Source organism: Montipora capricornis, chromosome 10 (assembly GCF_036669925.1).
Source record: "Montipora capricornis isolate CH-2021 chromosome 10, ASM3666992v2, whole genome shotgun sequence".
NCBI lineage: Eukaryota > Metazoa > Cnidaria > Anthozoa > Scleractinia > Acroporidae > Montipora > Montipora capricornis.
Genome location: NC_090892.1, coordinates 51,906,056 through 51,916,055, shown reverse-complemented (window position 1 = coordinate 51,916,055; position 10,000 = coordinate 51,906,056). Strand labels below are relative to the sequence as shown.

The following is a 10,000-nucleotide window of genomic DNA, read 5'->3' as shown; positions in this document are numbered from 1 at the left end:
TGGACAGACATGAAGGAGAACTCTTATCAAAAATTCTTATCGTGAATTTGAAAATATCCTGGTTTTGCAGTCGCACAAGCTTGATTTTAGCAAACCTTTTAGATTTTGATTCCTGGCTTCTTCTCGTCTCCTTCAAAACAAATTAATTATTAGGTGTGGGCCCAATTTCCATATCCAACCCGAGGGGTGACTTTTCACTTGAAGCAATAAGGTTACTTTATAAGGGTTAAAAGTTATGTTTTTCGGTGAGGGTAAATTCAGTTGTTTATTTACTTGAAGACCGGAGTTTAGGGGCCGACCCCTTGTAATATACACTTGATGTATGGTCCCGAGGGAAACAGTTAGTTTTGTTTTCCCGAGAGTCCTCATGTTTCCCGAGACGAAGTCGAGGGAAACATCAGGACTCGAGGGAAAACAAAACTAACCAGTTTCTCGAGGGACCAGACATTAAGTTCTTTGTCATTGCTTTTCCTGCAACAATCGCAGCAAAACATCCGGAGCGGGCAACAACTGCGAAATTGTATCCTGGTCGGGATACATTTGAATTTGTTCAGTGCCACGTGACAAAGAATCAACCAATCACAGTGCTCATTTTGTTGAGCGAAAGTCTAGGTATATAACAAGGTTAGTTGTATTCCTTGACGGAAGTGATGTTGAAGTTGGGGAGATGAGCGTGGGGACACCTCGTGACGCTTATAAGAATCGCTGTGCACGCAATTCCTCGCATTTGTGGTCATACAAAACAGATGTTTTAGTTAGAGAGACTTTCATATGACCTTGAAAAATAAACTAAAAACAAAATGTAAAAAAAAAATGCAAAACATTTAATTGTCTTATTGAACAAAAACAAACGAGCGCAAATTTTCATTGTCTTGGCGAACGCGGATGCAAACAACGTTATCTCTCCATGGAACATTTTGGAAAATTTCGCTTTGACCGTGACATTTGAAATGCAGTAATGTGATTGGGCAATCGAACTGTTTACTGCCCATATTAAGAGTTTCCTTGACGAGAATAAGGAGACGCTTTGTTTTATCTTGCCAAACATTGGTCCGTGAAACAAATTGCGAACACCTTTACGAGGTCATACGAAAGTCGCTCTAACGAACTAATATCTAACCAATCATTTCCGACAGAGCGAGTTTCAATCGAGTGTCGTAAAACCAAAACCAAATCAAAACCAATCAAAAAGGACGGAGACAATCCAGTCCAGTAAACCAATCAAAACTCGAAGTAATTACACGTAGCCGACAGAAAGCGCGGGAAAATATGCACGCGCGAGCCTCGATTGGTTTTGGTTTCACTTCTGATTAGTTAAAAAAATGACACGAGAACTTTGAACCAATCACTGAGTGAAGAAATGCAAAGCTAAAGCAATTCGCTAATTATTTTCGACACTCAATTGAAAACCGCTCTAATTATCCAATGTAACGTTTTTATCCCTTCTTGTCTCCCAGGAATTGTTTGCCTGGCTTTGTGCATCAGCAACTTAATATTTGTACAGTCAACTGGATTTTATCTACTGGAGATCATTAGCGGAGCTAGTTCCATTCCCATACTCCTAACTGGCCTGGCTGAGTGCATAGGTGTTGCTTTTGTTTACGGCATGGATAGGTAACTACTACAGCTGGCGGTGCTAAAAGACCTACCTTGATATCTTAGAATTATTGTTTAACGCACAGCGCTCGGATGCAGGTCGCTCGAAATGTTTATGACAAGCGGGGACGACTCACCTCGACAAGCTAGAGCGTCTATGAACATATTCTATAATGTTAATTAAACACGAAGACGCACTATAAAAGGGGTAGTTCCACGCACTTCTTTTGTTCGAATTAATTTAAGCACGACTGATTAATAGACCTTATTCACGATAGCCGCCATGTTGCACTTGCCTTTTTCATGAAAATTAGCTACACACTTCTGAGGGCGCAAACAACACAAGTTCGAGAGGTTATAATGAACATCTTAGTCACACAGATGATTTGTGTCACGTTCATTGAATGTTTATCACCTAAGTAGTAAAACAAAATGCTTACACAAGTTACTTCGATGTTTTTTTAGTGAAAAATGAGCAGACAACAAAGTAGAAAGTCAGAATGTCGGAGGCAATCAAAAGATATAAAATAGGTACTTAATTCTGAATTCTAAAATGTACTTTTAGCAATTTTAATTCAATATTTCGACGAGCCGATTTTCCGCAACTTGCCTTTTTGCCCCCCAGCATAACACATGGCTAATTTGCATGTCAATTTGAAAACCAACATGGCGGCTATAGTGAATAATTAACAATTATTCCATGAGCGCGCGTTGGATATGAGATGGTAAATAGGAAACGAGGCGCGGAGCGCCGAGTTGGCTGTAACCAGTCTCAGATCCAACAAGCGCAAATGGAATAATTGTTTTATTAAATTCCTTAAATTCCCAAAATTTGGAAATGCGAAATACGAGCGAAAAAAGCGAGAAATTCCGAGCGAAATCGAGAAAACTTGATGAAGATGCGATATTGTGTAACAGACGTAGGCTCATCCCAAAAACATTTCTTGCCTTTTCGCGTACTATACTTCTAAACGTCGGAATTGATCCAAACTTTCCACAAAAAAAAGTGTTTTTTTTTTTTGGCTTTATTCAAAGAGAATTTTCGCTTTCCGGCCAAAAAAAATTAGTTTAGCAACGCGTAACGCAGTCATTTAACATATAAGGTAAAACTAAGGTATATGAGCTGATAACCGAGATTGAGTGAACCAATCAAAGCTCGCGAAATGCATTATCCGAGGTTGAGAATTTAATAAGGGCTATTATCCAAGAGGATAATGAAACAAACAGCAACACAGGGACGGCAGCCCTAAAAGATATTTCTAGCGAGAGAAAAAGGGACTGGGGGATTAAAAAAAGAACGACCGATAACATTTTGTGACATATTACGGACACATTGCCCTAGGGGGCTCAAGTTATCACAGAGCTCAGTTGCAGCCATGGTTGATTGATAAATCATTTGCATTTTCCTAAGGCACCACGCCTTTTATAGTGCGTCTTCGTGTTTAAAGTACAGTGGTTATAATGGAGATTACACTGCGTTCGTTCGCTCCATTCGAAAGGCAGCCCAGCCAAATGACTAGGATTGAATAATTTGTGAAGTGATAACCTGCACCTAAATAAGCTGCGGGTTGAGAAAACTGTTGTTTCACCAGCCATCTTAGACATACTGTACTCAAAGAGAAACAATCCGCATTCATCTCATCAATGTCCAGTTGCAGAAGGGAATGCATTGGCAAACTGCGAACTGAACGCAGAGAGAAGTTGTATTTGCTGTCGAAAACAGCCGAGTTCGCACATCACAGCTCGAAGAGAATTGCAACCTCTGTTACTTGGAAAATGTGCTACTATGGAACTTTCTGTTAGTTTAATTAGTAGTTTTACGCATAGTTGCTATCGATATCAACTTTGCTTACCTTGAGCGAGCGGGAGAGAACTGCCTAAGATGTTGAAATCTTTTCACTCCTGAACATGCGCTAGTTACCATGCCACAAACAGCAGCACGGTTCCGGGGTTTTGTTTCTCTGTGTCAGAAATATATTAGTGCTACACGGCCAACGTTTGAATAGACGAACCCTTCTTTGACTCCCTTGGTCGCACCATAGCGAGCGTTTTCATTTATTTCAATTAGTTGGGTCGACGCAGCCAGAATGCTGATTATGCTGGGGTATCGGTCGCACTCAACTCTGTTGAAAAACCACTCCATAACTAAATTTTTGTTTCTATAACCTATTGTCATGTGCAGATTTTCAAAAGATCTTTACCAAATGACTGGAAAGCCAGTGAAGCGCCGGTGGAAAATATGTTGGAAGTTTATTTCCCCGCTCATCATATTCTGTGTTATCACTGGGGGAATAGTTCAAATGATAAAAGCAATGGCGAAGGGAGAATTCACATACACTGCATGGGACAGAAACCAGGTAAGCTTTAGGAGTTTGGCCGCACCGTTCAGACTAGGTGCCCGTGCCCGGTTCTCGGGACCAAGCACTAGCCTGAACATAGCTTTTTGTTGGTGCCCGAGCAAACATTTGAGCACCGTGTCCGGGCACGGGCACTACCTTCAAGGGTAGTACTCGGGCACCGTTCCCTGGAACGGGAACTTGTCTGAACACGCTTTGGTCAGGTTCCCGCGCTTTTCCCCATGCTTCCCTTGGATGCAGTCACGATAATGGCGGCCAGTGCAAAGTGGACAAAGGAAGAAATCATTGCGTTGTTAGAGCTGCGGGTACGGTTCCGCGGAACGGGCACCTAGTCTGAAAGGGGGCCTTAATTTTCACCTCGGTGCACGTCCGAAGACGAATTCCAAGTATAATGTAAAATATGTGCAAATAATTCGACAACAAATTGTTGGAAGCTACACTAGGTTACTTTTCTAAAACTATACAACAGCACTTGTGTTTGATTGCACAAGTTCAATATGAAACACTAATGAAGAAAACTTTACACTGATACACTGCATGGCAAAAATATAGACTACTTAGCTTGGTTTCTTTGTAGCAAAAAAAATGAGACTGAGAGATGCAAGAACTGGGACAAATCTATCCTCTACCCCGGGCCACTTCTGGCAAGGTGGCTGTCAACAACTCGTCGGTCTGTGTGAAAGGACGTCAGCTCTTGAACAGAAGTTTCTCTTTAGATCAGCACTTGTAGCATTTACTGGAAAGAAAATTTTCTTTCCCATGATTCCTATTTTGGTTTCAGGATTGACAGTACTTATTACGGCAGGGGTGAGCGCCAATCCCATTGCATGCACAACTTTTTCCCCAGAAAACTGGTACTTGTTTTACCTACACTTGATAAACTAAAAAAAAACAATTATTTGCGTCGACTTAACCTCGCAAGACCACAATCCTGGATTAAAATTGTTCATGGGCCACAATTCCCCCACCCACCCTACTTAGCACAATGTTCTAAGACTCTTTGACTTTGACGTATGTTTCTTTTGCCAGGCAAAGGTAAAGTACATTCCATACCCCGCCTGGGGGTACCTCCTATACGCCGTGTTTACTTTAGTTCCTGTGATTTGCATCGTTTACCCACCTCTAAAAGACTATTTTGTGCGTATCAAATCGGACGCAGAAGCTGATGAGATGTTAAGTGAAAGCAATGATTCCGTGTCGTGTTGCTGTGTGGGTTGGTCAAGAACTTATAACATATCACCAAGGAATAGTACAAGGATCAATGGACACGTTAATCTGACTGTAGCGGTCGACGATGGATGACTTTATGCCCTGGGGTTGAGAAAGCCCTTACGCGCAAGATCCAAAGTGAAGTAAATGGACAAGTGCATATAGGCCCTGTTCTATGGGTAAAGTTTTACTCCAGCTGAAAGAGAGACTTTTTGGATTATACACTATTTACAAAGGGAAAAGGCATTGCAAGGACAAACCCGACCAGCTACAATACGGCTACCGTCAGGGCACAGTACCAGATCTTTAGTACCAACAACTCTCAAAATCTGCATAGCGATCGGTCTGGAAATAAGAAACAAATAGATCTAATCAGCAAACTCAATGTTGTACCCAATTCAAACCCTTTGGGAATAAAACGTTTTCTCCCAGGTATTTCCATACCATGCAAATACAATAGCGATATTTCTTGTTCACAAACAATGAGGTCACATTTCACCCTGCTAGCAGAGCCTTTCTTTTGCTTGCTCGATTTTGGCGTTCTCGAGAATTCTCCTCCTCAGTAAAGAAAAAGACAAAAGGAGGCTCTGCTCGCTGGTGGTCACATTTCTTTTGATGTTCAAATTCGCCAACCACGGAACAAAAGAAGTCATTGTTTCAACAGCCAATTAGGTTCTGGTTGGCATATTAATAAGAGTGAGTGATGTTACAAGAAACATCGCTATACAAAAAGAATCTTAATCCTGGGAGATTTGTATTGCGTAGAACATTGAGTTAGCCGATTAGGTCTATGCGTAATCTCGTTCTCAGAGCCTCCGTTACCCTTGTCCAGCAGAACGGGCGCGGGAGGCTCTGGAATAATCCAAAACCGAAACCAGAAAACTCTGGTTCCGGTTAAATGACTGCGCGTGCGGGAGGGGAGACGGTTGGAAATCAACAAGGGAGTTCACCTTGCCATGATAGTGCTTACTTTTCACTCGCGAGACAGTACACATGAGTCTAAACACATCTCCTAACACACTCGAAGCTTTCAAACTGCGGAGAATAAACAATAACGAGATACATTTTATCAATCAACTGGTGTCACGCAAGTGAAAAGTGCTGTATTTTCAAAAACAAAAACGTTACGGAACTGGTAAGTTGTAAAATGATTTATTTCTAGATCATCTTCAACCTCGTGTAGATAAAAATCCACAAGAAAGCATGATTTTCGAGTTTAGACTGAAAATGGCAGGAAATGAAACCGTTTGTCAACAGCCAATCAAATATGGCCTTTTTTGGATTCCACCAGAGTCTCTCTTTCCCGACCGCTGGTCAAGGGAACGATGACTCTGGGAACGAGATTGGTCTATGCGTCGCAAAATGATAGCAAACTCTAATGTGCGAAACCAAACCGACGTTAAACGTAAACGGTGGCAGTTTACAACTCGGGCCTTAAAAACCGGTTCAAGCATTCCAGGTGTCGCTGTTTATTTCTGAATTCATGCTGAAAGGTTTTTCCTTGGTTTTAGTCAGTCACCAAGCAGACATGCGTAAAAACTCCAAGATTTGTCCAGTTAATCTGTTACTTCAGAAGATTATGTTGTTTTAAATGAAAGGTCAAGTAAAATGATCGTAAAACAAGAGTAAAAGCCTTAGTGCAATCTGCGCCTCAAACACTTTAGGAAAGTCACCCACAAAAAGATTGTTACAGTGTGTGTGGAAAGTGTTCTATAAACTGCCATGCGAGTGAGGCCAACAATAGCCGAGCAACTTTCACGATGACGTCTTTTGACTACAACTACCAGAATTCAATTGTTTTTCTTTTCTTATTTAAATTTTGTATTCCCCGCGGGGTAAAAATAACAATAGCTCTAATAGCATGAAACAAGCAAAACCTGGAGGATTCTGGTCACTTGTAGTCAAATAGCGTCATCATGCAAATGTATGCGAATGACCAGAAAAGTAAACTGAAACGAATTTAAACTATAAAGGTTGTGAGTACAAAATGTCAAGAATTCAGCAAAGTAGAACTGATTTTATAACAGTTTGTATAAATAGACAATTTCTGTAACTTCCTTTTTGGGTAAAGTTGTCACATTCGCGGTGACTCTATCGTTCCCAAGATTAAAGGGTATTAACTTCCGATTCTTGTCTTCTGGCAATTGATCCTGGCCTAAACGGCAATTATGGTCTTCGTGTACAAAATTCTGCCTTATTAGCACAAGCTCGTCATTATTTTTTTTCTTACCAATCCCCTAAAATGTGACTATTGAGCATTAAAAGATTCTCGCACAGGCAGCTCTTCCCGAAAATGTGGGAGCAATTTGTGTCATTGGCTTATAAATCATAACTTTACAAAGAATTCAAGTGAAGCTATGATCTTCGCAGTTATGAGCGCAATTTTTGCAATTGCGTAGAGAAGTCTGAAAAATTCAGGACTTCAACGGGGTTTGAGCCCGTGACCTCGCGATTCCGGTGCAACGCTCTAACCAACTGAGCTATGAAGCCACTGACGTTGGGAGCTGGTCATTTGTGGGTTCTAATGGTCCCGTGAGGAATGAATCAATGATGAAATGGTATATATGAAATGAATCATATATGAACTGCGGATATGAACTCACGGGTTCAAACCCCGTTGAAGTCCTGAATTTTTCAGACTTCTCTACGCAATTGCAAAAATTGCGCTCATAACTGCGAAGACCATAGCTTCACTTGATTTCATATCCGCAGTTCATATATGATTCATTTCAAATACCATTTCATCATTTACAAAGAATGTCAAGAATGAAGAGACTTATTAGAGCTTTTGCCACTTTTGAAGTGATGAAGATACGAGTAATACTATGAAATATGAAATTCTTTCCAGTAGAAGCTCGCAAGTCATCTTCAAATAATTATTTGAAACTTGCAGTTAAAACATTTATTTTTAATCGAGCTTATTATTCAGTAGTATTAATGACTTCGCTCTTACACCTGTATACTACAGCTCATACAGCTCTTAACAAAGGTTATTTAAATCCAAAAAGAAAATTGGAGTAACCACGCATTTTTCAAAGATAATTTTTTAACACAGTTTGTAAAACGTTTGATATTACAAAGCTATGTATGGCGTTCTTTTCCAAATTGAAGCTTAATTATTTCTGAAAAACCCAGAGTTTAAAAGAATGGAGGTATAACTATGACAAAATGCAATCCTCTGTAATTGACATAGTAATTTCCAAATCGTGAATGCATCGATCCGAAGCTGAAGAGCGAACACCCGTTTCAGGTATTATGCAGATAGTCAAAATGCAGAAAGGCATACTGGTCATGGTTGCGTCATCACGCAAATAGGCATAACGCGAAAGGGCATAACGCAAAACGACATAACGCGAAATGGCAGAGCGCAAACAGGCATAACGGAAATAGGTATAGCGCAAAGAGGAATAACGCGAAAAGGAGTAACGCAAAAAGGCATAACGCAAATGAGCAAAACGCGAAAAGGTATAACACAAATAGGCAAAACGCAAAGAGATGGAGGAGGGGGATAAGTATATGGTCGGGAGTAGGTAATCACTGCTGGAAGCAACACAAAACTAGCGCCTGCAGAAACTCGTGCCGCTGGTTCAGATAGCACCATTTTGAAAGTGGCTGCAAATCGTGCAGGTTCTGCTTCACAGAAATAAAAACCATATCATTGACTTCGTGGTAGGCTTTTTCTGTTACTCTTCTAAGAATAGAGACTAGCTGTGCACTCTGCGGGCAAATAGTTTCAGCTCTTAAAAGGACATCGATTAACTGTCGTAATCACTTTCGAAACCATTTTCTTCCTGGCGTAATAGTTCAGTAACAATTCTCCTGAAATATTGAGCCAAGAAGGTATCGCCCACTCGAACACGATCTCTGAAAAAAAAGATGCGTTCTTTTAACGGAGGCTCTTGGTTCGACTTTGGTGCGTGCCCAGGTCCCTTCGACCGCTGATGTCGCGTTGGGATTATTTGCGTGACGTCTATTTACGTGATGCCTATTCGTGTGATACCTTTTCGCGTTATGTCTATTTGCGTTATGCCTTTTCGCGTTATGCGCATGCCTATTTGCGTTATACCTTTTTGCGTTATGCCTTTTCGCGTTATGCCTATTCGCGTTATACCTATTTGCGTGATGACTTTTACCGGTATGCCTTTCTGCATTTTGATTATCTGCATGACTCCGCCCGAAATAAGTGTTCACCCTTCAGCTTCGGATCGATGCATTCACGATTTGAAATAACTATATCAATTACAGAGGATTACATTTTGTTATAGATATACCTCCATATAGGCCTCGGTGGATTGTGCTAGCATAATTTTTGGCATAAGTGAAGCAAAAAAGCATATTTTTTTAAACGAGCACTGCCATGGCATAATTAGCAAATTTTAGCACTCTTTGGAGCATAAATAATTCATAAAATTTAGTAAATGTGGTGTATTTTCTTCAGAAATAAATTAAATTTAGGTAGTATTCCAAAATGGCCGCTGATTTATGCGGATACAAATTGGCCCTTGTTGCCTCGTTCAAGATAAAATTTCTTTTGAATTTTAAGCTTAAGAACGAGGCATCAAGGGCTAATTTGAATAAAAACAAAAGAATATTTAAATGGTGGCCATTTTGGAATAAGGTGTATAGAAGTAGTGACTTTGTTCTGAAATTTTAGTTACTAGGCCTCTTTTGGCGAATTGTGCGTGCGCGGTTAAGCTTTTGGAGGAGTCTGGTACTCTGGTTTCCCATCCGGCTTCTTCACATGGGGATTGTGTAAGCTAGCACAACTGCCATACTACTCCAACATTTAGTGTCATTATTGCGCGCCTATATGTGAGAATCTACGTCATTTTGTGAGC

General features: G+C 40.6%; 1 protein-coding gene across 9 annotated transcripts in view; it reads left to right on the top strand.

Moving 5' to 3' along the window:
• Nucleotides 1-7,301, top strand: part of LOC138019879 (sodium- and chloride-dependent transporter XTRP3-like) — a 38,243-nt gene extending 30,942 nt beyond the window's left edge. For all 9 annotated transcript variants that reach the window (XM_068866832.1, XM_068866830.1, XM_068866829.1 and 6 more), the window contains 3 exons: nucleotides 1,458-1,614; nucleotides 3,779-3,953; nucleotides 4,983-7,301. In XM_068866832.1, coding sequence (XP_068722933.1) covers nucleotides 1,458-1,614; nucleotides 3,779-3,953; nucleotides 4,983-5,255 — 605 coding nt within the window. In that variant the 3' untranslated portion in view covers nucleotides 5,256-7,301. The remainder of the gene's footprint in view (nucleotides 1-1,457; nucleotides 1,615-3,778; nucleotides 3,954-4,982) is intronic.
• The last annotated feature ends 2,699 nt before the right edge of the window (nucleotides 7,302-10,000 follow it).